The sequence below is a fragment of the Dendroctonus ponderosae genome, unplaced genomic scaffold (assembly GCF_020466585.1).
Source record: "Dendroctonus ponderosae isolate FM_Combo_2020 unplaced genomic scaffold, Dpon_F_20191213v2 Dpon_F_20191213_9, whole genome shotgun sequence".
Lineage (NCBI taxonomy): Eukaryota > Metazoa > Arthropoda > Insecta > Coleoptera > Curculionidae > Dendroctonus > Dendroctonus ponderosae.
Window position 1 is genome coordinate 2,198,341 of NW_026019116.1, and position 27,781 is coordinate 2,226,121.

General features: G+C 34.3%; 3 protein-coding genes and 2 long non-coding RNA genes across 6 annotated transcripts in view; 2 read left to right on the plus strand and 3 right to left on the minus strand.

Moving 5' to 3' along the window:
- The window catches only part of LOC109539928, a 59,868-nt gene extending 59,117 nt beyond the window's left edge, over positions 1 to 751 (minus strand). The window contains exon 1 of one of the 2 annotated variants that reach the window (XR_007282293.1): positions 359 to 750. This is a non-coding gene — a long non-coding RNA (uncharacterized LOC109539928). Of the gene's footprint in view, positions 1 to 358 lie in introns of both variants that reach the window. The other variant, XR_007282294.1, reaches the window with a different exon arrangement.
- Positions 752 to 1,247: 496 nt separating this feature from the next.
- LOC125505653 lies at positions 1,248 to 1,748 on the minus strand. The gene is made up of 2 exons (XR_007282319.1): positions 1,684 to 1,748; positions 1,248 to 1,630 (listed from the first exon to the last, which is right to left on the minus strand). It is a non-coding gene; the product is annotated as an uncharacterized LOC125505653 (long non-coding RNA).
- A 9,633-nt stretch (positions 1,749 to 11,381) lies between these two features.
- On the plus strand, positions 11,382 to 13,007 carry LOC109539941. The gene is made up of 2 exons (XM_019908023.2): positions 11,382 to 11,609; positions 11,668 to 13,007. Exons 1-2 carry the CDS (start codon positions 11,433 to 11,435, stop codon positions 12,958 to 12,960), a joined length of 1,470 nt encoding a protein of 489 aa, XP_019763582.1. The 5' UTR covers positions 11,382 to 11,432; the 3' UTR covers positions 12,961 to 13,007.
- Positions 13,008 to 23,399: 10,392 nt separating this feature from the next.
- On the minus strand, positions 23,400 to 24,222 carry LOC109539889. The gene is made up of 4 exons (XM_019907959.2): positions 24,116 to 24,222; positions 23,913 to 24,062; positions 23,696 to 23,857; positions 23,400 to 23,637 (listed from the first exon to the last, which is right to left on the minus strand). The coding sequence occupies exons 1-4, from the start codon at positions 24,173 to 24,175 to the stop codon at positions 23,479 to 23,481; spliced, it is 531 nt and encodes a 176-aa protein (XP_019763518.1). The 5' UTR covers positions 24,176 to 24,222; the 3' UTR covers positions 23,400 to 23,478.
- Positions 24,223 to 26,404: 2,182 nt separating this feature from the next.
- LOC109539888 overlaps positions 26,405 to 27,781 on the plus strand; it is a 12,250-nt gene continuing 10,873 nt past the window's right edge. Inside the window, exons 1-3 of the mRNA XM_019907958.2 lie at positions 26,405 to 26,511; positions 26,571 to 26,759; positions 26,815 to 26,976. Of these exons, the coding sequence (XP_019763517.1) occupies positions 26,458 to 26,511; positions 26,571 to 26,759; positions 26,815 to 26,976 (405 nt within the window). The 5' untranslated portion in view covers positions 26,405 to 26,457. The remainder of the gene's footprint in view (positions 26,512 to 26,570; positions 26,760 to 26,814; positions 26,977 to 27,781) is intronic.

Sequence of the window (27,781 nt, forward strand, 5' to 3'; positions counted from 1 at the left end):
AAGTCATTCAAGCCCTGATAACCTGAGCCGCACTGTTTAAAAGGCTCTCAAAACTGTCACAGTCGCACTATCAATAACAAAATCAAATCAATCATCCGCTCCTATCATTATACCTGTTTGTGTAAAGGAATACCTCGCTTCAGTAGCAGCTGAGATAAGATAACACGGTATCGACAACAATAATCCCCATTAGCTATTACAAGCCTTTTCCTTTACGACTTTTATCCTCATGTAGTGAGCGATTTTAAAAAATATATTACGGTTAAAATTCGAAGCTGTTTCTGATGCGGTTAAACGCCTGAGCGACTTCTAACAAAAACCTCAGAAGCTAGTGTGACTTTGTAAATCGCCTCCTCACCTGGATTAACTGTTGCGGTTCCCGCCGAATGAGTATTCGAACATTGAACAAAAGTCCACACCAGTTACGTCTGTACAGTGAAGTCTCCAAATATACAGGGTGAAAAGAAAGATCGACACTCCACGTCCGATTGAACGGCCACACAACACAAAGGTCACTCTTCAGGGAGATCGAGTTTCAGCGCTTAAAATACGGAGTTGAAACCAGTCCAAGAGTTCGACAAGCCACTAGCACGTCAATTGACTCGTGCCAGTCAGTTTTCACGTGTTTCTTGTCAGTCTTGACAAGTAAACACATCGATTTGAAACAAATTCGACATGATAACTGGCTGATAACGTTTAGACGAACGCGGTTCAACTGAACGGTGGATTTCCCTTTCTGTTTAATAAAATATATAGAGGAGATAAGCTGCCGACTGCTGTGCGTCGCGCATTTGAAACAGCGTCGGGATCGGCGTCGGCGGCGTCGGCCGTTTCGGACCGCAACCCGAAGAAAATATTGGGGGAGATTGCATACGGGCGATTTGCAAAACGTTGCCTGGTTTTATTAGTTTCTGCAGCGGAATTCATTACTGAATCCTAATTTCAAATCTGGAGTTGCTACAGTTTCCAAGTGGTTTACCTGCAGGACAAATGGCGTTAGCTCTGGTGATCTATGCGGCCATTCCAATTTCGCTTAGTTTAGTGTGAAAGTATAGACGCCTTTACAGCGTTTCTTCATTAAGCTTAATCAAACCCGTGTTCCTTTTAACACTTTTGTAATATTTATCGTCATGTTACTTTAAAGCGTGCTTTTTCAAAAACTGTCCATAAATAGTGCCTTCTGGTAAGATCTTAAAACACGCGTGATGCAGATACGATTTGTTTCAAAGTTCAATCATTCAATTTCATATCATAAACACTGGAGTTATCCAAATTATTCAAGACACTCTGTATATTTTGGGTTATTCCATACATTTCGCAACAGTTAAATTATAATAAAATCTGTACTGTATACAGGTGTAAACATCGCATAGATTAACTAAGCAGCAAGTATCAATGAAAAAAAAACACATTTGAGAACATTCGAGAGTTTTGGTACACCCTGTATGTTTTAGGGATAGTCTATACACGTAGCAAAACCTCCTTCAAGGTGGGTCAAGTTCGCGTTTGATCATCATTGAAAGCTTTTAATCGGTAGAAGGCAACACATATCAAAGTTGCTTCTTGATCAGAGACTTGTATTGGAAGACCAAAATGTTCAAAAACCTTAAATACATTGTTGACTGTTAATCTAAAAAAATATTAAAAAGCTAAATCAAAGACCAAACTTGTAGAAGAACTTACACAAAGTTCCTTAGCTGCTGTTTTCTGCATGCCGCAGGAATGTTAAATAAACGGATGAAAGTGATTCTTTATCAATAAATGGAACAAAATAATAAGTCGCTTATTTACAAGTTTATCTTATCGCATGTTTAAAGTAAAATATACAAAGTGTCTAGAATTTAATTGCGAAGATCAAATAAATGTTTTTTTCACTGAAACGACATATTCTGTCTTGTAAACTTTGATGCAAATATTGGGGAAAACTCATAATGCATGGATTTTGCAAATAAATTGTTTGCGACAAAAATTACGTAGCAGTTTCTTATAAATTCCATAAAAATAATCCAGTGCAAAATTACTGGCGATTTAAATTAGGTCACCCTGTAATAAAGCCGATAATAAAAAAGAAAATAACAAATTATAGCGCAGTGCGAGTGGAGCATACAGCTTAAAAATAAACACTGATACGTACGAGAACTAAAGCAATCACATGACCAATTAAGTTAAAGTAAAGCCCATAGCGAACGAGCAAAACAAATATACAGCCAATCAAATACAAAAGTATTAAGAATTAAATATATTCAAACAATTTTCTCACAACAATGCACACAAGACAACTCAATGCATTGGAAGGATTTTATAGCTTCTGGAGACTCTGGTACGAATTAGACATGAGCAAAAAACAGATTACGAAAGACAAGAAGTAACAACGGCAGTAGGATCTACCACTAGAAACATTTGAAAATAAACAGAAAAATCAAGAACTTGGCAATATAATATGAAATACTTTTAAATCAGAACCTTCAAATAACGATTACCAAAACATGAAAGAAATTGCCATTAAATCAAAGCGGAAAAATATTTATTGGATATTGGAAAAAAGATTCTTATGGAACAATTTCAAAATAATGCTTCATAAGTTTATTTTATTTTGATTTCATGCTAATATCTTGAAGAAATTATCGAAAAAAAAATTTTCACTATTTTTCTCGTACTCTATAAGTGTATTACCCTTTAACAGGAATGACGCCAATTTTGAATCAGCCCTGTATTATTAGTTTAACGGAAAATAAATTTGCTCATGAGCACCAAAAAAGCAAAAAATTACATTTTGGGTTAAAGGGAGCAAGCGAAAATCAAGCTGAATGTTTTATACTTTGGCTAACAAATAAAAATTAAACCAAAAAAATGAGAAACTAATTGAGTCCAAACCCTCTTTAACTCATTGCTGTGGTGCCATGCTAAAAAGCCTTTCCCCATTATTTTCTAGCATTAATTTTTTTCGCTTATTCTGCTTTACTTAGACATGAATTATCTCAAGAAGCGAATAACCAACTCTACTGAGGAATTGAAAATTATGTTAATCATAATCCAATCGGGCCTCCTAATGTCGTCAAAATCCGCGCTTTCAGTCTTTTGAGAAACTTGGCAAAAGCTTATTTACATTAATGGACTTTTAATTTATCGGAAGCCTCGGAAAACGTTTTCCAGTTTTTAGACACTTCGGCTAATTTAATTTTCCAGAGACGTAAAGCGAATGCTTAACCATCTTGAATTCATTTTCCGAATGGAGATTGAAAATTAAGTGACAAACGGGGCGAATTTGGCGCCTGTTTCTGACACGCACTTTCTCAAACGACAATAAAACTTTGTTCCTGATCGTAAACTGGAAGCGAAAGTAATTTTTGCGGATTTCATTCGACGAAATCAATTTTTGAGGCAAGCATATATGATAATTGGATTTTGAGTGGTTTCAAAGTTACTCCAGTTGATTTACACCGTAAGCACCCTCTGGATAAATTGAATTTGGACGGTCCATTATAGAAGTAGTCGAGGGGCCATAAAAATTACCAACGAGATACAGAAATCACATTCGGTTGTCCCCTGTATGATGGGGGAGATATTAATACAATGACAAGCGTCGTCTACTTCATTTGTAGCTCAATTTCGAGGCTGGAATTTGTGTTTTTCTTAAGGGTCCCTTAATTGCTGGATGGGCTTACCATAAACCCTCAAAGTCTTTTATTAGAGAAAATCCTGATTCTCGCCAGAATTTAAAGAAAAATTCCAAATCAAAACCAAAACATTAAGGAGAATGATACATCACTGTCGATGAAATCTATGTTAGGCATCAATGGGGCGCTGGTCGTAAAAGAAGATATTGAATGTCTTTTTAGATCCGATGTTAAGGCGAATACTTCAGAATCAAGAGGTTTTTCCATGATGAGTGAAATAAGAAAAGTGGCAAACTATAAAAGCTGCCTGAGGACTGGCTGCCTGTTTTATTGCTATTTTTATTTGAAATCGTTCTTATAAGTCGTTTTGAAAAAAAATGTCTTCTAATTTAAAAGTGTTCAAGATTTCGACTTATTGAAGAAAACAATTCGAATTCAAATATGTACTATATTTTGGGTTTTTGTCAGATTTGGTAAAAAAAATTGCTACTTTAAACCAGTCAAATGAAGCTTGAAAAAGTCAACTCCGCGCATTTCAAACTGTGCCAAATTGGCAGCAAACCAAAAGAGATATATTCAAAAATTGAACGAAAAATACAACCGGGATCATGGACTTCCTCTTCAAAAAATTTGCAATAATTCTTCCAAAAATATAAAAATTCTTAGCCATCAGCGAAAAAAACATAGAATCACAACATTGCCCGTAAAAAACTTTGACGAATAGAACAAATTTGCGCAATAGTTTGTTGTACTTCATATCATTTTTACATAAAAAATGTTGTACAGTTTATTGCGTTTTATTGTTCATACATGTTTAATGTATGCAAATACTTCATCCCACAATATCAAGAAAAACCAGCCCCAACGATGCGATTGCGATGGTAATTTTTCGACCGCAAATGAATAATTTTTCAATATTTTCAATAAAGTTTCAATGTGTAATTAATTTGGCCTGAAATTGCGCAGTTTGGCAAAAATGTTTATATTTTATATAAAAACTGACTTTATTGGACATCGACGTGTCCAGCCAGAAATGCGAGATATGTGAAGCGTCAGAAGTTAACAGAAAAAGAGCTACTGGGAATCAAGGAAACCTGAAAGTAAAAAAAACAAGATAAAATTGAAGTAACGGAAAAGCGGTTGTAAATAAGAACAGCGAAAAAACTAAGAAAAGCGACAATTGACACAGCACAGGTTAATAATAGTAGAAGTTATAAATTAAAGTCTTGACGGGAACACAACTTTATTTTTTCAATACAGAGTCGCTTAAGTACACGAGAGAAGACATTATCATGTCTTATAAACAAGAAATATATAAAAGAAATTTAAAGCATGTCAGGCATATGATGGCGAAAATAAACAGCGACAAAAAATAAAAATTATCACAAAAAGAAATAGAAGAAGCACACAAAAGGAAAAATAGAAGCAAAGAATAAGAGGGCATATTTAATCGGACAAGAAACACCTGGGACTAATAGCTCAATGAATGGTGGATCACATGTAAACAAAAAAAGCAGAGATGGAAGCAGATATAAAAACTATAAAAATCAATGAATTTGGTAAACGCATCTGTAAAGAACGCGTGAGAAGAAGTCTGAAAAACACGAAGGAAGATAGTAGAGTCAACTAGAGTCCTAAAATTTAAAAGGCAAATAAAATGATTGAAAGAAATTTAGAAGACAATTTACCACGTGATCAACTGATAGAAATCAACGTAGAACGTGAGAAAGTTAATAAGGGAAGGAAGATCGACTAACAGAAAAGTCGTCTGAAAGTGTGCGGGTGCATGATTTAAAAAAACAGGAAAACTTATAAAAACTGAAATAAATCTAAGACAAAATGCGAGGATAATTGTAGCTTATGGCGCCAACCACGAGAAAAGTTTGAAAGCAAAGCAAAACTAGAAAAACCGAGATGAAACGAATGCCCACAAAATAACCCAGATGATATCTCGAAATATAATAAAAGACATACATGGAAGAATATAGTAAGAGTAACCAGAGTGCTAAAAACCCTAAGAAGATAAAAGACAAATAAAAAGTGAAGATGCGATCATAATTAAGTCAGAAATTGAAATTATCGGGAGATAAAGAAAGTACTTCGAGTAATGACTTAATCTGGAAAACAAGGTTTGAGTTGGGAAAAAATTAAAAAGCGAAGAAATTGATCAAGAGGGTGGAAATGACCAGAAATGGAGATAAAGAGAAATAAAGATGGAGAAACCTATAAAAAGAAAAACGTCTGGTGAAGAAGATTTACTTAGGAGAAAGTACCTACATGAGAAAAACTAAAAATATAACAGCTTTTGGCAGTGGTCTAACTTAATTTGGAAAAGTTTGCAACAAATAACAGTGAAAGGGAAATGGAAAACAAATATGAAACAACTAAACAAATAAAACCATAATAAGAAATCGCCCGCAGCAAAATTGCAACGTTATTGTTCCTATCCAGAACAACAAACTGAAGCATTGGACTTTCCATTGGTTCCTGGCTAAGACCGGCATATTCTTTAATGGTTCCCGTTTTATAACTCCTATAATTATTTGATAAGTTTACGAGGTGTTTTATTGTGTATTTATAGGTGGATGTGGGGATGGGGGCCTTAAAAAGGACACATGATTCAACAAAGACTCGTCGACACGTGTTTCCCGACTTTTTATAGCCGCTATAAATGTCACTGCAATTAGTGTGTTTCATGAAAATGTCAATAAATGTTTCCCCATGCAATTAATTAGCTATTAGTACCTGAAACAGTTAATATTCAGCTGGCGTAAAACGTACAATTCGTTGAATCCCCTTTGAAAATGTGGTCCTACAAAAGCACCCTTCAAAATGGGAATTTCGAGCTTCCCCAATAGGAAAGTCGGTCCAATGTGCAAATCCTAACTCACTTTGAGCAAAGACTACAAGAAATTTCCTGCCTTCCGACTTATTTCGATCGAAACTGATAAAATTCCGGTTCCCCCCATATTTGCCCTGGGCTACAATACGGTAATTGCGATCTAGGCTCTTTTTGGAGACCGGAGGGACGGTCTCTTCGGAATTCATCACTGCTGCAGAATAAGTGATTAGACAGGGAGAAACCTGAGAGGAAGAACGGAAATTTTTCAAGCTGCAAAACGGCAAGTTCTAATTTTCGCATAGTGGTCGCAAGCCACGGAAAAAGAATTACCTCGATGTTGTTTTATACCTGTTGATGAGAAAGCAGGAAAATTCCATTTTCCCCAGATAAAATAAATGGAATTTCGGCCCAGACACGATTTAGGCGGAAGAGATTAAAGATTAAGGCAACGCACCGGAGTTTTGGTTAGCGTATTTTGCTTCGTTGGCACGGAGCAAACCATATAATCATTTCGTAGGAAGGACTCACCGAAAATAAGAGTTTGCTGAACCTATGTCCAAGTCATCTGCGCAATTGCAATGTCTCCTTTCGAAACTCAATTCGGATGTTATGTTCTAAGTGACTCAACTTTGTAATAGTTTGAAAGAAAACTAAAAAATAATAATTAGGAAACAGTGTAGCTTTCGCATCTGCATAGGACTCTTCGTTTTCCTAGATTTTAGAGAGCAGTTGGAATTTGCTGATACAAAACACATTCGAGATTACTTTTTTGTCTCAGCAAATTTAGCAAAAACTTGTAGAAAATGTAGAAAAATATGAAAAATACACATTAACAGCACAGAACAGAACTATTTCAGACAAGTAATTACGTTTAACTCTTGAGATGAATCAATTCAAAATTTACATCAAGTTGAACAACATTTCAGACGCTTATTTAATAACACAGTAGAACTTGCAGGGAGACAAATAGGCGATGAAAAAATGTCGATCTCGTTCTGATCAGATAAGTCCAACTAACCCGCTCAAAAAAATTGAGAATAATCTTGAATGTATGAATACTGCGTGTGTTCGTCAATACAAATTTCCACGTTCGTCTTCTCAAATTATGAAATTGTCTGAAAATCCGTCTTAAATATCCATGAGTCATTTCGTAATCAGGATCATTTGCCATACCGGAGTTTACTGTAACAGGGTGTGGACCACAAAGTGAAATTCAAACAGTTTATACACAAAAGTGGAAGCAAAGATTTTGCTATAGTTGAAATATTCGAAATGAAAATAAAAATGCAATGTTTATCAATTAACACGATAACAATCAATTATCATTCTCATCTGTAACGTAGTTTCAACTCTTCCTTTCACCTAAATGTTTTCGCGTTTCACTCGTTGAATTTTTAAACTTTACACAGTGACCTAATTCAAAAGCTAGTTTTTCATTAATATCTAAACCATATTAGCTTATTACATAGCTACGCTTCTATAAACCTTCCAGAGGAATGACTATGTAAATAAACACGTAAAGTATATGTCCAGAGATCAGACCAAATTAGTAAAAGTCGAAAAGAAAAACTAATTATATGGTACGGGTCCAAAATGACCCGCGTGCTTTATTCCGGAGGTTCCGGACTTGGGGTGGTCAGCTAAACGTACGGTCACGTGATTGATGGACTTTCGGAGACCGATAAGGGTTATGGCGATGACCTGAAGGAATTCTTAAATGCACTTAGTGTTTTATTACAGAATACGAGGGGGTTGAAAGTTGGGCTTTAGCACGTCTGCTTTGTATCATTCAGCGCCACATGCAAACGAAACCTATAAAAGCCATCAACGAGAAATTAATCTGCCAGTGGAAATGTCGCGTCTGGAACTTCGGGAATAGGCAAATGTAAAGAACCCGTCTCGTTTTGAGACCTGATAATTTGCAAAACAAAATGCCGTTGACACGTAAACGATCGCATTTGGGCCCCGACTTCCTTTCCCTATACTTCGTTATCACTCCAGATCGGTTTTCGAGGGCGATTGTAAATGTGTCATTGCAAACTACCAGATTTTCGGTTCTTTTTGTTGCTACTGCGGAAACAGAACTTTTGAAATGAATACAATCGAGTTAGACCCCGTAATTAGGTTGTCACCACTTGAAATTATTAAATGGAGCTGAAAAACCTTCTCACAAAAAATGCACTTTTAAAGAACGAGCTCGAACTGCGTTAATTCCACAACAAATGTTTGTCATTTAGCCACAACGTGGCCTTTGATAACACGATTCATTTAAAAACACCAACTGATGGGATGGTGGTTCTCCTGTTTTTAACTGTAATTTACAACCACATGAATTGATGAAAAACACAACCACATGACCCGATCCAACGTTTAAATAAATTTAAAGTTTCGTCGAAGAACAAAGTGCAAAGCACTGAGATGCCCTGATCTAAGTCCATGTGATGTTTAATTGTCGTTCTGTTTTCGCAATATGGCATTAATTTTTCGATTTTTCTATTGCTATTTGCGGTTTCGCGGTTTATAAAAACCTTGTTTAGCGCTTACATATTTTTCTTTTGGGATTATTTATTTTTTTTATACAATTAATATCAGCCATGGTTCGATCCAAATCTGTTTGTAGTTTATTCTCAGTTTCATTTTACGAATTTGAGATTGTGGTTAGAAGTACGATTTCCCTGTTAGCCTGAATAGCACTCGTGAGCAAGACCGACAGAAACTGCGATGCAACTTTCTGAATTGCGTTAATATTGAAATTGAAACTCCTCTAAACTCGTAAAAAGCGACACAAAATCTCTAAGTCGCTGTTTGCTGCGTAACACTGGAATGTTATAAACTGCAATGATTCTATAGCATATAAATTGAGAACTGTTAGAAGAACTCTGACGAAAGCTCAATAAAATGGTTAAGAACATAATTGAATTGAAAAGATTTCGAGTAGAATTTTGGTGTTGAAATAAACCTTGATCAGCCTATTTTGCAGTAAACCCGCATTTTTGCATTAAATTATTGCAGCCATTCGGAAACTATCATAGCGCATTCACTTCGCAAATGAATCATTCAAGGCAAAGTTTACATAACAAGTTTTCATTATTCTTATAATCGTTAAATTACTCGCGATTAAAACTAGTAAACACCCTGTAAAAATCTGAAAAATAAACAAAATAGAAATGAATAGCACAGTGCAAGTGAATCAGACATCTAACAAGTGAACAAGTTGATATGTAGTTCACCTACATATAAACGTGTTCACTTGTTAGATGTAAATAAATGAAGCAATCAGAAGAACAATTAAGCTAAAAGTAAAAGGCAAAACGAACAAAACAAACACATATATAGAATCCATTACAAAAATATATAATATTAAGAATTAAATGCATTCAAAAAAAGTTATTGCTTATGACCCATGTAGCTTATAAAGAACTCATCACTGTAATAATAAAATATTTAAAAAGGAAATTTCAATAATCATTCACAAATTTAAAGAAAGCGCCAAGAAAATGTTGGTAGGAAATCAGTACCAAAGCAGAAAAATATTTATTGGAACTTGCACATTTGCCAAGAAATAGTTGCCAGAAATGCAAGTTATTTTATGGCTTTTAAAGTGAGACGACTGAAAATAAACTGTTGATAAACAGATTAAGGGAAACACCCACTAGAGTAAATTGAAGAAAACAGGAAGAATTTATCAGGACAATAATTTTGAATTAATTGAAGAGTCAAAAATAACTTAAAATATTGAGAAGAAATTTAAAAGTAAATTCAAATAATCAATTAAATCGCTGGCAACAAATAATATAAAAGTAACACAAGCAGTGAATGAAAAGTATTATTAACGAACAAACGAGGTTGAGTTGCTTGATGCACAAACTAAACACTGAAGAAATAAAACAATATCCAGGAGACAACAAACATGCAAAAGAAAAAAAATTAAGCGTCAACAATTGCAAGTATAAGGAAGAAGGCAAAGTTGAGAATTGCCAACAAAATAAGGGTTTGAAAGTAAATCTACTAAATAAAAAGCAAGCCGAGCAAAGCGGAAGTTATGAGGCGACTTAAAGCAGAACAACCAGAATCAGATTAAGAGAAATCACCGCGGGAACAAGAGTGAATGGTAAACTGGCAAAAAATACCAGATAAATTTAAATAATATAATTAAAGTATATGACAAAGAACATTATATAAAATCAACACGAGCAGTGAAGGACACCTATTATTAAAACAAATTTGAACTATAATACACAGAATAAAACAGTATACAAGAGAAACGCGAAAAAAAATATGGAATTAAAGGTAAACAATGAAAAGTAGACGCAAAAAGCTGCAAAATTAAGATATTTAATGAAAAACACACTAAAGACCTAGAATAAAACAAAATACATTTAAAAATGCGTTGGTGAACAATTAAAAATATCAAAAAATATCACTATTCGCTAACGAGGGCAACCAAAAATCCAACTAGTTTTTGAAAAGTTGTGCGTCCAAGTCCAATGCCTCAATTTAAAGACAATGTTGTCATTCCTCAATTATGCTGAAATGAGATTAGTTACATAAAAAACGATTTCCCTGTATCTATGAATAGCAGTGATGAGCAAGGCCGACAGAAACAGCGATAAAAATTTCTGCATTGAACTAACATTGAAATTGAAATTCCACGATAAAAACTTCCTGCCTCCATCAGCGCTAAAAACAGAGAACTACAACTATCGACATGTAGTGAAAAAAACCGTTTCGATATGACCAGTTGGCAAGAAAAAATTTCGATACAATTTTTTTTGTTACCGCTCCAGCTTCCTAAAACTTTGCAACAAATTTCCAAAAATGTGTAGCTCCCAACAACCTTAACCTACTCAATTGCTCGCTGTTATATCGATCACTAAACCCCATTCTATTTATCTCCCCAAATGGTGATAACAGGAGCAGTTCTGTTAGGAAACAATGTATGCTAGTTAGACGGGTTACATCTTAACGCTACCATGATTTTCGAAATCAAGTGGATGATTGGTACTGTGATAGTGTTGCTGATGAACTTCCAGAACACTGATGGCGCTACAAAAGTAATATTCTCAGGTTGTTCGAAAAATGGATTCAGTTGCATAACGAAGCCGAACAAGAATATTGCATTAACCTACACATGCCCAAATGGAATGAACGTAAGTAACGAAAACCACCACTCAAACCTTGCAATATTATAACTACGATATTCTGCAGGACGTTTCTATTTATATCAACGATTTTGCATCCCCTATAAATACGGAGAGTTTAAAAATCGAAAACTGCAACATACTCACTATATCCACATCATGCACTGCAGCGAGAAAATCAATGCATACGCTCCACATCGTCAATATAAAAAAACTTATTTTCGTCAAAGTGACACAAGATCCGATGTTGCCGGCCACTGTCCTTGTGGAGAACGTTTCTTATATTGACTCGATTCCAGAAAAGACATTCCAGCAAATCAACAAAGCCACCTACCCTCGTGGCTGCTTCCAGCAAACAAATGACTTCCAAAACATCTCCTTCAAGAATGTTACCATTAATACTGTGGAACCTTCGGCATTCATTGCTACTAATAACTTCAAAAACTTCAGCTTTAGCAACGTGAAAATCAACCATATTCGAGCAGATGCAATTAAGCTGAAACTCGATTTAAGTGGAACGTGTGAGGTACGCAACAGCACTATCAAACTAATGGAATATTTGGCTATGGTGACAACCGCAAAAACCATCATATTCACCGGAAACTACTTTGCCGAAATACTTCCCAATGGAATAGGTGGTACATTCGAAAACTTCTACTTTATCAAGAACGTGGTGGAAACTCTACAGGCCCATGCTTTGTCCCTGCTAGGAACCAACATATTTATCCTGGACAACAAGTTCTCGCACCTCAGGGGAAACGCTTTGGAGAAACTCAGCCCTGGACTGCTGCAATATTCCGGGCACAGCTTCGGAAAGCTGAAGTTCATTTACGATTTCAGCAAAAATGAGCTGAACTTTGTGGATGCTGCCGCCCTTCATCCAGACTATGTTTCGTACGAAAACGTCCAAACCGACATGATGTTCAGCAGAAACAAGTTTCTATGCACCTGTGAGAATTTAGCGTGGATGTTTTCTCCGTTGAGCCACGGACCGGACGGTGTCCAGCTGGAGGACTTCTACAAAATGATTCTAGATGAGAGCTACGCGAACACCTGCAGCACACCAGCAGGAAAATCGTGTAAAGTCCCATTGAAAAGCGTCACGCACCTGATCAAGTGCGGGAAATGCTTGAAAAATGTTACCTTAGAGAGTATATGTGATGGCATTGATGGCTTTGAGGAGAAAAATCAAAGTGAAACTACTACTGATTCATTTGACGTTAGTTCAGAGGCAATTTTGCCAGGAGAAATGCAAACTCACCAAAATAAATCTTTGGATTCAAGTGCCGGTGTTGGCAAGCGCTTTATTACTTATGTGAACGTTTTTGGATTAATTGCAATTTGGTACGCTTTACAGTAAGACCGTTAACAAATGTCCGTATAAAATAAATAAATAAATGTTTTCTAGTTTTCTTCCTTTACTTGAACCCGATGCAAGAATGGACAAACTGTTAACACTGCATTGATGTATTTAAGTTTTGAATCTTTTATTAAAATCCTGTGTAACTCTGACGATAAAAACTTGAATTTAATGTATTTAAAGATAAAATCTATACTTAGATTATAGATTTTATATTATTTAATCACAAACATCAAATTTAACTCACAGCAGAGTTACCAGTAGTTTAGTTTTTCTGTATTTACTCTTCGGCCTGCTGCGGTTTTATTATCCCTTCAAATTTCACTAAGTAATTTCTCTTAAAGCTGATTAAAGTCAATAGGCTGTAATTAAACTGCGTTTTTTTCGGAAACATTTCCAAAAATATCGCCACTTATATTTGGATATTGGATACTAAATGGAAAAACGCTCTTTAATAGAAAATTGTTTCTAGGATTTTTCGGATACTAATTCGAAGCGGTTGGTCGTTGGGCAACACCGATTTTTTTTAAATTCGCCAAGGTAAAACTAAAAGTCTCTCAATGCGGCCCATAACATAACTCGAAGTCCGCGGCTTTAAGTGAGGAAAACCCCACTTTAATAGGAAATTTCTGAGAGTTTCCAGTATTTTTGCAATTAGTAAGTCGAGGCGACTGGCCGTTAGAAAATACCAATTTTTCAAAAATTTATCAAGAAAAAGGCGAAAATCCCACAATCCGGCTGATAATATAACTCGAACGAAGACATGCGCTGTTTAAGTGTGGAAAAACGAACTTTAATAGAAAATCTTTAGGAGAAACCTAGAAAAACAACCAATTTTACAAAAACAGTAGTCAAACTTGGTGAAAATAAAAATGGACAGAGCTCAAAAAAGTTCATACAAAAAGGAAAAATAAATGAGAAAAACACAGATCAAATCAAGTAGCAGAAAAAACAAGTTGGAGAGTTCAATTGATGAAACTGAAGATTAACTGTGCCCCCATTGTCCTGAAACTTACACCAAAAGTGGCGCGATTCACTGAAATAAATGCACAAAGTGAGCTCATGAAAAATGTACCCATAAATTACGATAGCGATGACGAAATGAATGATGGATTTTTTCATATACTAAATCGAAGCGACGACAACACGGATTATTCAAAAATTCGCCACGGAAGAACTCCTGAATGCTCCGGAAAAACTCCCAAAAATTCCTGAATGCCGCTCATAACATCGCTTGAAAGAGAAAATCGGCTGCTTTAAGTGAAAAAATTCACTTGATTAGGAAATTTCTGGGAGTTTCTAGTATTTTTTCAGTTAGTAAGGCAAGGCGCGATTGGCTGTTGGAAAAGACAAACTTTTCAAAAAATTTTCAAAAAAAACCAAAAATTCCACAATCAGGCTCATAATAACACTCGAAAGAGAAAACGCGCAGCTTTAAGTGTGGAAAAACGCACTTTAATAAGAAATTTCTGGGAGCTTCCAGGATTTTTTCGGAAACTAATTGGAAACGATTAATCGTTGGGCAGTACCGATTTTTTCAAAATTCGCCAAAGTAAAACAAAAAGTCCCTCAATGCGTCCCATAGTATAACTCCAAAGCGAAAATCAGCTGCTTTAAGTGAGGAGGAACTTAAAAAACTCAAAAGGAAATTTATGGGAGTTTCCAGGATTTTTTAAGTTAGGATGAGCTAGATCAATCTCATATGATCATCTTTTTCTTTTGACCCTTTTCACTCGTCTATTTCCTGTGTCTCCAATAACAGCTTGAGCGTAATGCAAGAACATACATGAAAAATACCCGATGATATCAGATAATCGGTTAAGAATAATTTAAAGTTGTGGCATACGCGTAAAGTCGGTGAAATTCGGTGAAAAATTAGAAAACTTCATTTGTTTAAAATTCCCAGATCTAGAAATGCAAGCAAAGCTTGTTTATATTCAATCAAAAGATATATTCTAAAACTAAATTCGATTGTCGGCACTTGAAGTTGTAGTAATTGTATTAACAAACAATTCTTAGAATGTTCCAGAAACACTTAGAAATTTGTATATTAAGACATAAATAATAGCAACTTATTTGAAAAGTGAACTTTGTTGCAATTGATATAAAAAATATTCCATTGTAAAGTTAATAATCAAGTCAATTGCAGCTTAAGCTTAAGCTGAAGGTCAAAATTGAAGCTTGACTTAACAATTTTAGTATCAGTATCAATTCACAATCAAATTCTAGTTGAACTTAGTAGATTTTATTGTTATTTTTAGGAGCTTCAACTTAAAGTTGTAAACTTGAACTTCAATTGTTACAATCCTACATTGATAGTTGTAAGTCAATGTTCAACTCAATTCTAGGGCCAATTCTTCTTCTTCTTCTTCAAATTAAATCTATAATAGCTGTTCAAAAATATAATAATAAAAGTTGATTGTAGCAATTGTTCAATTTTACTTGAAATTCAAGCCTCCAACTACATTTATAGTTGAATTTGCAATGAAATTGCGCCATTCTACAACTGAAGGTTCAAGGTGGCTATTGAAAAATGAGCCAATCCCTGAAATCCCTTTAGAAATAATTTTCATTGTTTCTCACTTGTAGAGTTAAAGTTCAATCTACAATAACAGTCAAAACTTTGATTTATAGGTCCAATTCATAATTCCATTTTCAATCTATAATTGTCGGTAAAATATTTAAATTTATTTAAAAACTGCTTTTGGCAGAAAAAATCATATGACGCCCCATAACCTTTTTGTCCACTAAAAGTGCTCTAATCACACTTATAGATCAGACCTAGTAAGCAGTAATTATTTGGATTTTCAATCCGCATTGTAGAGTTGAAGCAACAACGTTTAGTTGAAGAGGAATCTCATTGTTCCTATTATGCATTTAAATGTTTGATCTACAATTTAAGGTTCAAGCAAGTAGATTTAGATTAAACAAAAAATTGAACTTTCAATCTACACAGTTTCAAACGCTAATTTCTAGTTGAAAGGGCAATAAAGTTCTTGTAAAAAATGTGTGTTCGAAACCAAGTGAATTAACTGTAAGCTCAAGAACTTTAAACTTAAGAACATGGAGGACTCGTAATGCGTAATTTGATTAACTACATAAACATCCGGTTTTTCGTAGTTTTATGGGTGCCTCTACGATTATTAAGCCTACAAAACTCTTATTTCCTCTTACTTTAACCACCCTTTGTGGTTACTCTATCTTGGTGAATGCATGTAGACATTGATCAAATCCCCTTGTTTAGCATTAGTTATAACATTCCAATGTTTACGAAAAAGCCCGAAAAAAGAATTTTAAAACAGCCGACTGTTGTCAGCCACATTATACATTCCGTTTTGCGTGGAACCGACGGACAGAGAAAACTCTTGAAATTCCCCGGGCTTTTAACAATTCAGTAAAGCGTGAACGTGAGCGAGTTTCTCAAAGATTCTCCGGCATATTTCGGACGATATTCTCGGTTGCGGCAGTTTTCATAGATAAATAAAAGATTACCCAACCGAGAAAAAAACCACAACACGGGCTGATTTAAGTACATTAGTTTTTTCAAAGGGGACAAGTTCATCGAACCACCCTTTAAATATTCCATATAATTTAAATTCAAATTTTTCAGCCATCATCAATCTCCTTATCGGTAGGGGACAAGGAAAACGTCAGTTAAATCATGTTCGGGGGCTCAAAATATTTAAATGAGGGCATTTCATATCAAACGAAAGGTGAGGAGGGAATTTCAAGCCCGTTGAAGTCGGGCGGTATTTTAGTCAAACAAGTGACTGAGTCGGGGGGTTTTAATAAAAATTTTAACGCCTGGAAACCGGAAGGGGTATCGATTTGGTAGTTGATATATTTTTAATAATTTATTAATGGCTGTACGTTGACCGCCGTCACGCACAACGCTCATTTTCCTTAAAATAACTTCGCATGTCACGAATATCTGGAGGGCAATCATCATTAGATGTAATTTCGTTGGAAATCATTGACAATGAAAACCTAAGCTTTTAGCCACTTAACAGTCCTTTATAAACATCTCAAAAATATTTTCAAATATTACTCATTCCTCCATTAGAATAAATCCCGAAACTCTTTCCAGCTTCCTCAATGGAAGTAAAGGTGATTTCGAATAAAATTCCTCTTCTGGCACACTGACCTAAAATTCGCTTTTAATTGCAGCGAACAAACATAAAATTCGCCGTCGACCATGAAAAAGCCGTAAAATCACCCCTGCGAATAACTCACCCTGAGCCGGCTTTTGCCATAACCTCGAAACGTGCGGAAAACTTACCGAAACTGGAGTTTCCAATGAAAAAAATCCGATTCTATCAAAGGGAATACCACTGGACAAGGCAGGTTTATGTCATTGAAAAGCGGAATTTTCTTCACAAGTTGAAAGAAATGAAAATTTTCCGTGAAAATTCCATCCGGAAAACTAGCGACACTAAACACCGTAAACAAAGCAAATGGCGACGTCCAGACAATGTTGCCACTGGGGTTGAAAAAAGGGACATGGCGGGGTGAAAAGCGGAAAATATTTCGCTTAACGAGCTGACTTTATTTCCTGGCCTGGATACTAAATTTCTATATAGTTCTGAACGCATCCGTATGGCAATTTGATTTTTTTGAACCAATTTTTCTATTATTTCTGCAAAAATACGATATTTCAATTTATTAAAAAAATTGTCTGCTTTGTCCCAACCCACGTTGTTTGCTACTTAAGAAGTTTTTAACCAATCAACATGGTTTTTGTTCCTAAAAAACTTCGCACTAAAGTTTTTCGCAACATGTTGACAACGTCGACAAGAAAGTACGTTGCGCCGCGGCGCCGAAAGATCGATACGTCGTCGTATTTTACCATGAACCGCTCGACGTTTCGCTTATTCAAATCCTCAATACGGGCAAGAAAAACGCCGTTTAAATGGCTGATTTCAATTTAAAAAACATCATTCCATTACAACCCTTAAAATCCTGACAATTTTCCAAAAAAACACAAATTTACTTACCATTTTCCATACTTCTTCAGCTGCTGTCTTCGTTTGGACGTCTGAAAATACAAAACAAATAAGACTCCATATAATTAGAACAAAACTTATAAAATTATTTATTTGCTGTAATTACGCTATTTTTATAATAAATAACACATAATATTAGAAAGATCCCGGTCTCGATGATGACATTATTCCAAAATTATAGTCTTTGGCTTTAGCATTCATACTTCATGAAACGATGAGAAAGAACTTAGTAAAAGCGGAAAAAGTATGATTGCTGCTTAAAAGCACCATGTGTACAGACATTCATTCCTTCAAAAAACTAATTTTTATTAAAATTAGTTGATTTTATATTCAAAATAAAACTTAAAAAGCTCAAAAAACGCTAGGATGCTAGATAAAAAAGAATCAACATTAAAATTATTCGTCTTTATATTCAAAATTATACAGAACAATCAACAAAATCAAACTGAAAAAATCACAAAAAACAACAATACAGCGTGTTTCCTTTTGATGCATATCACAATTTTAATTGAATGGCATCTAGAAAGGATCTTCGGCAGAAAAAGAGCAAAAAAATTATAATTTTAAAAGATTTCCTTAAAACAAATGAGACATTAAAACAGGTAAATTTTTATTTAGGACTATGCTATTCTTGCCCTGAAAATCACACTTTCAAATATTTCTTACAAAAAAAGACATTCTAAACCTCTTGATGCTGAAGGAAATTAATAGAATAAAACAATTGAGAAAAAAAAACATTCTGAAAGTAAAAACATAAAAGCCAACCAAGGAAATGAACAAGAATTTGTTATAGAAAGTGTGTCTCCGTTTACGGCCCTTTTAATGACATAAAATCTAATAAAATTAACCATAAAATGAACTTCAATCAAACCTAAAACACTAAAAACTCCAGAGAAAAGGGAAATGAAACGTAGGCTATCCGTTAAAAAAGGCGAAAAGCTGTAACATAAAAAAATACGTAAATGGTATTCTGTAAAGTGTAAACGATTCTTTAAATATAATTTCTAATTTGAATATCTTACGTCAACTTCTTCAAAAAAAGAATTCATGACAATAGTGGCAAACCGAACAATAAAAAACAGGGGAAGAAATTAAAACAAAACAAGCAACACAAACAAAATGTATTTTATGAGTATGTCCTCGTTACCCTTTCCATTATTTTAAAGATTTGAACCACAGAACTACTACCTATTTAGATTTATCAGACTTTTCTGGAGCTAAAAACCCATTTTCAAGATTTACTTCTAAAAAGATGTAAAATCAGGATGAACGGAATATAATAGGGCAACAGATATATTCACCTTAACGAAAAATAGACAAAACCACGAAAAAAGCAACAAACAATATCAAAAATAAGCTGCTATAAGTTTGCCTAGGTTTTTATTTATTCTACAAAATTCTACAAAGCTTAAATCACATTTTTACTACTAAAATGAATGGAAAAAAATAAAAACAACAAAAATAAATCGAAAATGGGTTTGAGTCGGTCGCAAAATGAGCCGAAAATTAAAAAAAAGACAAGAAAGTTACAAAATAAAGACTAAAAGCGTATTGCAAATGACCCAATAGGTGTAAACTAGTCTGTAACCTCACAATTTAAAATTATTACAAAAACCGATTTTTCATTCCATTTTATAAAAAAATACTAAAGAAGTTTTATCTTAAGGGTGGCATAGACGTTAAATGAGAAACTCTAAATCTCGATCTTCAGAGGAAAAATATAATACAACGAAAAAGACGCAAGAAAAATATACAGGACAGGAAAGGACTTTTTCTTCTTTCTGACGCAATAATGAATTAAAATTTGAAAACATAACATCAAAAGATAATTATTTTCCTTAATGTATCATCAAATTTGCCATTCAATCCTGCTACTTCGTTTTAGCCATTTTACACTAAAGCAATTTCACTAATTAAATAATAAAATCAAAACAGTTAAGGTCATGAGACAAAGTTTAAACATCCAGTATTATTGAACTAAAAAAGTAAAACTTACCATGAAGAACTGCTTAGAATTGCCAAAAAAAAACGGCCTCTCGACAACCTGAAACAAAACATCAATGATAAAATTAGAAAGAAACTTTCAAAAAAGCAAAAAAATTGCTGTTAAACTTAGCCAAAACGTAGTATAAATCTTTACAAAAAAATTAAACACTAAAATGCCAGCAACAATCTCCACTTTAAATTACATTTAAAAAAATGCCTCTTTAAATATCTAGACACTTTGTATGTGGATGTAAAAAGGTTTATTTAAAAACAGCTCAAGACTTACGAGCCACATTATTTCGCTGGGAAATCTTAAATCTCGCTAAGTAAATATCTGGAAGGAATATATCGTCCCAGAAATAAAGCACATGGTACCGGGTCTTGTAAATCGGGAGGCCGTCGTTTACCGTTCAAGTGGTTTATGTATCAACGTATCGAAAGCTTTATCGCCCGGGAATGTATTTGAAATAACGACAATATTACCGACGCTTTTCCTGAAAGCTTCCTGAAACAATCTACGGAATATTCGTCAATTCTTGTCATACTTTATTGGGGCACACTGCTTAGTTCAACAAAAGGAAACACGGAAGCGAAAAGTGCTTGCAGAAAATAGCGACGAGCGAAGAAATTATTAGCTGAAAGACATATTAAAAGGTTCCGGAGTATGTCTTAAGTGGGTCTTATCTCAAAGAATGGAATATTCTATTTTGTAGGGTGTATTCTAGATCTATTTGGATTCGAACGAATATTCTTATCCGTTTATGAAAAATGAATTTCTTAAAGAGTTTTTAGAACGCTTATGATACAGACTGGAAAGCAACAAAAATGTCTGAGAATTTAAAGGGTGGTAAACATAAACTAAAGCAGAGTAAAATCTATTTGCTCCTTTATTAAATTATTCCTAGGCAAACACTTTTAACTGTTTGTTGAAGGTTAGGAATGACACGTTGGCAATATTGAAAAGTTCAAAGACAATGGAAGCTGAAAAATTAAACAAAATGTTAAGCTGTAAATGAAAATCGCAAATAAAAAATGGTTTAAATGCAAAACACCATTTTTTTAAGACAGATTTTTCAAGTTATTATCGAACTATTTGAATTGTTCTTCTGTTTATGGCACTAAAATGAAAACAGCGTTTTCAATTAATTTCTAGGAAACATAAAAAAAATTGTGTGTCAGAACAGCTAACAAGCTTATAGAAATTGTATCAAAAATGTTTTTGGAATTTGACTAGAAATTTTCACATTTTCTGCACATAATTTTCCACTAAACAAGTCTTTGGCACTTAAAATGCTTAGGAATGTTGATAACTTTGATAACTGGAATTACAAACGACTTTTATTAAAAAATCGTCAATTTTCAAGTGCTTCTAGCTTAAAGCGACAAAACATGTTAATCGTTTGCACGGCAGAGAATTAATTCAGGTTGTTAATCAGTTATTGGAGTAAAGCACTAATAAAATGTGGAAATTAAAAATTAATTCTAAAATTCTGGCCATACAACATAATAAAAAAAAAATTAAAAATTTCAATTTGCAGCCCTAATTCATGCAAACTGACCTCTCCCAACGGAAACGTGCTCTAATTTCACCTGATTATTTTTTAGATAAGCAATTATAAACCACTGTTCAATTTTTTTGTGTTTACCTTATTGAGATTTGAAATAATGTTTTCAATCCATGGTGCTTTAGACTCAAATAGAGAACGAACAGACTCCAGACAGCCTCTTCTAGGGTACAATTTGGCTAAAATGGCGACAAAATAAAGTGTTTTTGTCAGGCGGCTATTTGATTTTATTTAGTTGCATTGTCAACGTGTTAGATGTTCTTCGCCAGTAAATGGACAAAGAAGGGGACCGATTCTGATTGTGACAGGTCAGCAATTATTTGGCCGCCTCCTCGAGAGAATGGCAACGTGTGGGAGGAAACAAAACCGTCTGAAAGCACTACAACTTTTTTTTCTGCTGGAAAAATATAAAAAGCATCAACTGATTGATCCACAAGAGCGGCTAGAAGTCGAACACATGTTCGGCTCAAATCTGAAATATGAGAAGCGGAGAAAAACATTGAAATGGCCCCTGATGTCGAATCCCACGTGGGTTTATTTACACTTTTGAAAAACAAACATCTCCCAACTGTGCAGATTCCCAGCTGACCACTATAACGTTCGGGTTGATTGTCGGCATTTGATTTCACTACCGATTTTGCACTTCCTTTACCAATCAGTTCTGGAATTAATTGACTTTTATGCTCGAATGAAAAACTTATGCCGAATAGTCCAGAAAATAAACTTAGAAGTGACAATCCAGGGCTGATATACATTTAACTACAGTCAATATTATAAAGGGTAAATAAAATATCGAACTGGTGATGAAATGAGCGGACGAAGAAATGAACAAAAAGCAAAGAATCGATGTACCAAGTTCTGATACAAACCAAATAAACAAAAATGAGACAAAAATAGCGCACAAGTTCTTTAAGGAAAAATCAAAGCCGCAGAGAAACAGCTCAGAACGTTCCCCTGATATAGGGAAATGGCAGGAAGGAAAACAGGAGAAAATAAAGACAGACGGTCAAAACCATGGATATTAAACAATAAACGACAATAATATGACATAATTTTTAAAACCACTCGAAAAGCTCAAAATGCAAAGGGCTACTCCTTATATACTACTACCCCTTATATTATAAAGCTTTTGAAATATTTACAAGAAAGTTAGGGAGCAACAAGAGTACGGCAATATTTAAGACACAAACAGATAAATCAGTAGAAAAAAATAGGACAAAAAGCGGCGTGAGAAGTAAAAGTGATGATGAGAGTAAGTGAAAAAGATACAAAGGAAAAGATCTGAAAACATGGCCGAAGAAAACAAAGTTGAAATTATAACACAAAACGCCTATGAAAACATTTATTAATTTGAAACTAGTGGGTTTTTCGGGGATTTAGGCCGTCGTAAAACGCAATTTGTTCCTGCCGTTTCTGAAGTTCATCAGAACAATGAAAGCGTTCAAGCAAGCCACCTTTGAGGATGCAAGGAACTCGTGCTTGCGAAACGTCACGAAGCAATTCCATTTTACGACGACCTAAAAACCCTAAAATTAATCCTGTTCAAAATAAAATTATGGATAAAGTATTTATTTTTCAATTTCTTTTTGCCTAGATTTACTTATAGGAACTTTCTCTACGACTGTTAAAACGTTTTCCAGTAGAAGAGGCTGGCGTTTTAAAACCTTATTTTCTTGTATTCTTTTACGGAAGGTTCCGAGACGATTTTTATCATAATTCTCCCATTTTTTCTGGAAAATCTGTGAAATCATGTGCACTCTTGATATTCACAAAATCTTTATCAACGAATTATATTATTTACATTCTTAAAAATAATCAGCCGACATCTTACCCTCAATTGGACACTTTTAGGAATGAAACGAATTTAAAAAATAAACTCATACAATGTAATTGATACACTTTTATTTAAACCAAACCATGCAAACCAAAGACAGTGAGATGTGGAATCACCTTCGAGGTTACCATTAGTCTTCGTCCTCAATCACCTCAAATTCCACTGTAAGACAGACAACTTCGCTCTTATCACACACTAAATGCACGTGGGCTTTAAATAACCCTTTAGACGGAATCGGCACGTTAATCTCACCACTGCTCACTTGGAATTCCGATATGGAGTACTTTCCCTAGTTTTAACAGAATACTTGAAAAATGCACTCCTACAACCGTCAACTCAAAACTTACTGGCTTGAAAGTACATGAGTCCTCTACCGATGGCTCTAGGTTGGACTTGAATCTTCCCCAAGCTGATTTTAACATATTTTCTATAGATTCGCATGCACTGCCATCGGCGTTCATGTAGTGATTGTATTGCGAGCCACTCCACAGATCCACATCTGCGGAAAACTGCCAAAATACTTGAAAATACAGTTAATGAGATTCAAAGCAATGAAACATTTACCGTGCAGCTTTCATTTAAAGTCGAAGATAATTCGGCTTCGATAGAGAATGTTTTGGTTCCATCCTGATCTGTTAGACCCACATTATAGCTCAATTCGTTATCTCCGTGGACTTTACATTTCTCTATCGATACTGGAAGAACTGTATACTCCTAAAATCCTCTACAGTTTCACTTAATGTTTGCTAAGAAAAACGTGTAAATACCTGTCCGGAAACCAATAGAGACGTAATGGAAAATACCAAAAAGTGAGCAAAATAATACATTCTGAAGTTATGGCAGGTCAGCAAGGTGCTTATTAGGGTTTTATTCGATTCACTTTCATCAATTACATGTATTTTGCGTGTCGCGTTAAAAATATTTAACATGTTGATGAGGAGAGTGCTGGTTGTTTAATCTGTACTGGATGACTGAAAAACACTCATAAAGGAGTTTTTGTAACAGCTTTTTAGTAACTGGTCAGCCTTGTGGTGGTTTAGCCAAGATTTGGGTAAAATCAATTTAATTCACTTCAATTAACACCCAGGGAAAAAAGTTTTTTCTTTTTCGCTATCTATCGACCGATTAACGGAAGCGAAGTAACGGAAGCTGTAGTAAGATGAGAAGCTTCCATTGAAAATTTCTCTAAAGTGTATTTCTGTAATACACAATTAATATAATTATAATTAGCGGAATATATAAACTAAAAAAAAATATAAAAAAAAGTTCCACCATTTTAAAAGTTCTATTTTCGGAGTAAAAACCGTTCTCTGTTCATTTGGTGCTATAAAACGTGACTTGAAAATAATCCATTTTATCTAGTTCTTCCAACAACTTTTTGTGTTCACAAGTCGTAAAAAACTATGACATATTTTGTAGCATTTTTACTTTTTATCATATATTTCGAACTCCTCTAAAAATTTACAAATTTTGGATTTAAATCGTTTCCAACTAACTAGCATAAGCGATTTTCGAAATAGTAATAAAATCAAAAATGTCTAAACTCGGAAAATATTAACAAATTCTCAGTTTGCCACTGAATAGAAACAGTTATTTTAGAGAAAAAGAATTGCATCCATTATTGCTCTCAAGTAACACCAAATTCGTCAATAAAAAAAACAATTTGACTTTTTTTTATTAAAAAATTCAAACAAAAATATGAGTCTTCATTTTCCCGAAAAAATTCAAAAAAACTAAACGTTGGAAAATTTTGTAAATTCACGATCTTCATGTATAACAGTGACAAAGTATTTTAGTCTATACTTTAGCTCTGAAACGTAATACTTATATCGAAAAATCCTTTACATGTTTTATGTATATAAATTTTCTTGTATCATTAAAGTCATTAGCCAAAAGTATTTCTTATTTTTCGGTCTCTTTAATTAAATATATCAATTTTATTGCTCTTTTTACGCAGCTTATTTGTCGGTTTCTCCGCAAGCCCACATTTCGAACAATTCTAGACAACTGTTTTTTGAAATATAGAAGTTGTTTCAGGAACATTTCCTGTATTGGTCTGCGTAACCAGATGAGGAACCAAAAACAAATTCTTGGAAAACCGTTCAACTAAATAGATAACGCTTTCTTCACCATTAGCTGTGTGTCGCTTTGGTGACTTCCTTATTGTCAGCAATTTGTTACTTTCGGTTTATTTTTTCTTCTCTCTCTCTTATTTCCGCTGATTCGTCTATTAGATCTTGTAGGCCTCCTTACAATTTTTCAGCATCGTGTGTATATTTAACGAAGTTGATCAGTTTACAGCACATTTCCAATAAATATACGGTAGGTAGTAATTTGCGCCACGAATTCGACACGATACGAAGGAATAAATTATGAAGACTCCAAACTAGTGCCAAAAGTTCCGATTCTGCATACGTTTGATTACCATGAAGTAATTGAAAATTTTCAAAATGTAAATTGTCTTCAGTCTTGGCTTCTAAATAAAGCATCAACGTTTTTCGTAATATTTCAAATGTTTTCGTCATTTTCAGCATCGCTTCTTCTGCAGCAAATGTCTTCTATACGGGACAAATTTAATTCAGTTTGTGTTTCATCTTCTTCTTGAGTAAGACTCTTAATAATTTTCTCTTAGATTTTCGCTGTTTCTTCACTAGGCTCTGACATCACTAGTGCTATCTTCCAATTTCGTCGACCCATTTTACAACCAATAACTCTTAAAACGAGCTTCAAAAATTCAAAACTTTCAAAAATATTTCCGTTTTTGATCCTGATAAATTTCACCTCTTATGCAGAATCCCAATTGAACCCATGCGCATATCTATTAATAAATCGCGGTTTGGTCCATAAAAAAGTCAACTAAATGTGTGCTCAAATATTTGGCTACCTCAATTTTAGGACACCATGTATAAAACATGTTTCTTTCAAAATTAAATTGCGTGACTGTAAAAAGTCCTGCCCTAATCCAGGAAATGATTAATTTTCTATTTGAAAACGCAAACAGATGCAATTAATTTGCAAATCAACATGGAAAAGTACATTTCCTGAAATTATTTCTGTAAAACATAGTTATAAATTCAGGTCTTTCGTTTCGCGTCTTCAGTTTAATAAAATGAAGCACACCAGCAAACTATCAATTTTCTATGGGCTGGCAATTTTGGCTTTGGTAAGTAACTATAATTTTTTAAATCCTTGTTGCATTCAATACAAATTATTTGCGTAAAGGAAGCACCATGTATATTGGCGGAAAACTCCCAAGGAAACATAGTTCTAACGGGAATAGAAAAATGCGAAGTAGACGGCCCCATGCCAATTCCCTGGGAGTTTGAACTGAACAATGCTGATGGTGATGGCCACAAGAAATTTGACGCTAAGTTAGATTTCACTGCATTCGATTTTAACGATCAACTGACCGTAAGTGAAGAAATCATTAAAATAACCAGCAAGGATTAGACGAATTAGTTTGTAGTACAAGTTAACCGTCGACCGTTTGAGTGAGGGCGAATGGGAAAACAAGAGCAACCAAGAAGGAAATTTGTGCGATGTCGTTAAGAAGTATGCCATGAAAGCATGGGATAACATGATGAACATAATCACGCCTCGGCCAATTGCAGCGTGCACAGCTCAGAAGGTAAATACATAGATATCTAAGCAATTAAAACAAATCTACAATCAGCTAAGTTATCAATTCATACGAGTTTCGGTGTAAACACTCAAAATTGGGGAAGATAGGGGAAATAATTGTTTCTTTTACATTCCACCAAGGCGGAATAATGTATGATAAGTCAACATAATGTACGATAATTTAAGCACAAAAAAGCGCAAATTGAGTACAAATTGTTTCCACTTTTGCAGCGAAAAGGTCAAATAAATATGGCATTAGTGAAAATGGTTGCCATCAAGGCATATAAAAATATAAATAAATGATGGTGTTGCCAATTGCTTTGCAATTTTCTCGACAGTGTAGCTAAACGTAGAAAATTTGTCTGGTTTCCCACTTACAGGGCCAGAATTGAAACAAGTATTAATTTGGTGAGAATAATTGTCGTCTAATAAGTTTCACGTAAATCGCAAATATTTGAAAATTGATTTAGCATTTAAAGCAAAACTGTGCGTTCTTGTCCGAAATATTAACGCACTGTTTGTAACAATTAATGCTTAGTGCAAACATTTGCCAATTTTGCAATAAAAGTCGCATATAAGTGAGTTTTTCTGCAATCAATTACAATTTTATAGCGTCAATAACATGAAAATTTGCTAAGTAAAATTGTCGATTTAGTGGGGATAATTGTACAATTTAGTAGAAGTAATTGTTTCCTTTAAAACCACCCATAAGTAAATTGGCGTATGTGGAAAATATTTGAAACTTTTCATAATTTTTTAGGTAAAGATGTTTATATTAAAGCAGGTTTTGCGTGTGAATTGACCTAAATATT

What these genes read in the sequence shown, in the direction of transcription:
- LOC109539941 (XM_019908023.2), top strand. Translation starts at nt 11,433, where the DNA reads ATGATTTTCGAAATCAAGTGGATGATTGGTACTGTGATAGTGTTGCTG. An exon ending in CATGCCCAAATGGAATGAAC is followed by an intron (nt 11,610 to 11,667) that starts GTAAGTAACGAA and finishes GATATTCTGCAG; the next exon opens with GACGTTTCTATTTATATCAA.
- LOC109539889 (XM_019907959.2), bottom strand. Translation starts at nt 24,175, where the DNA reads ATGTATTATTTTGCTCACTTTTTGGTATTTTCCATTACGTCTCTATTG. An exon ending in CTTTAAATGAAAGCTGCACG is followed by an intron (nt 23,858 to 23,912) that starts GTAAATGTTTCA and finishes GTATTTTGGCAG; the next exon opens with TTTTCCGCAGATGTGGATCT. An exon ending in ACTCATGTACTTTCAAGCCA is followed by an intron (nt 23,638 to 23,695) that starts GTAAGTTTTGAG and finishes TGTTAAAACTAG; the next exon opens with GGAAAGTACTCCATATCGGA.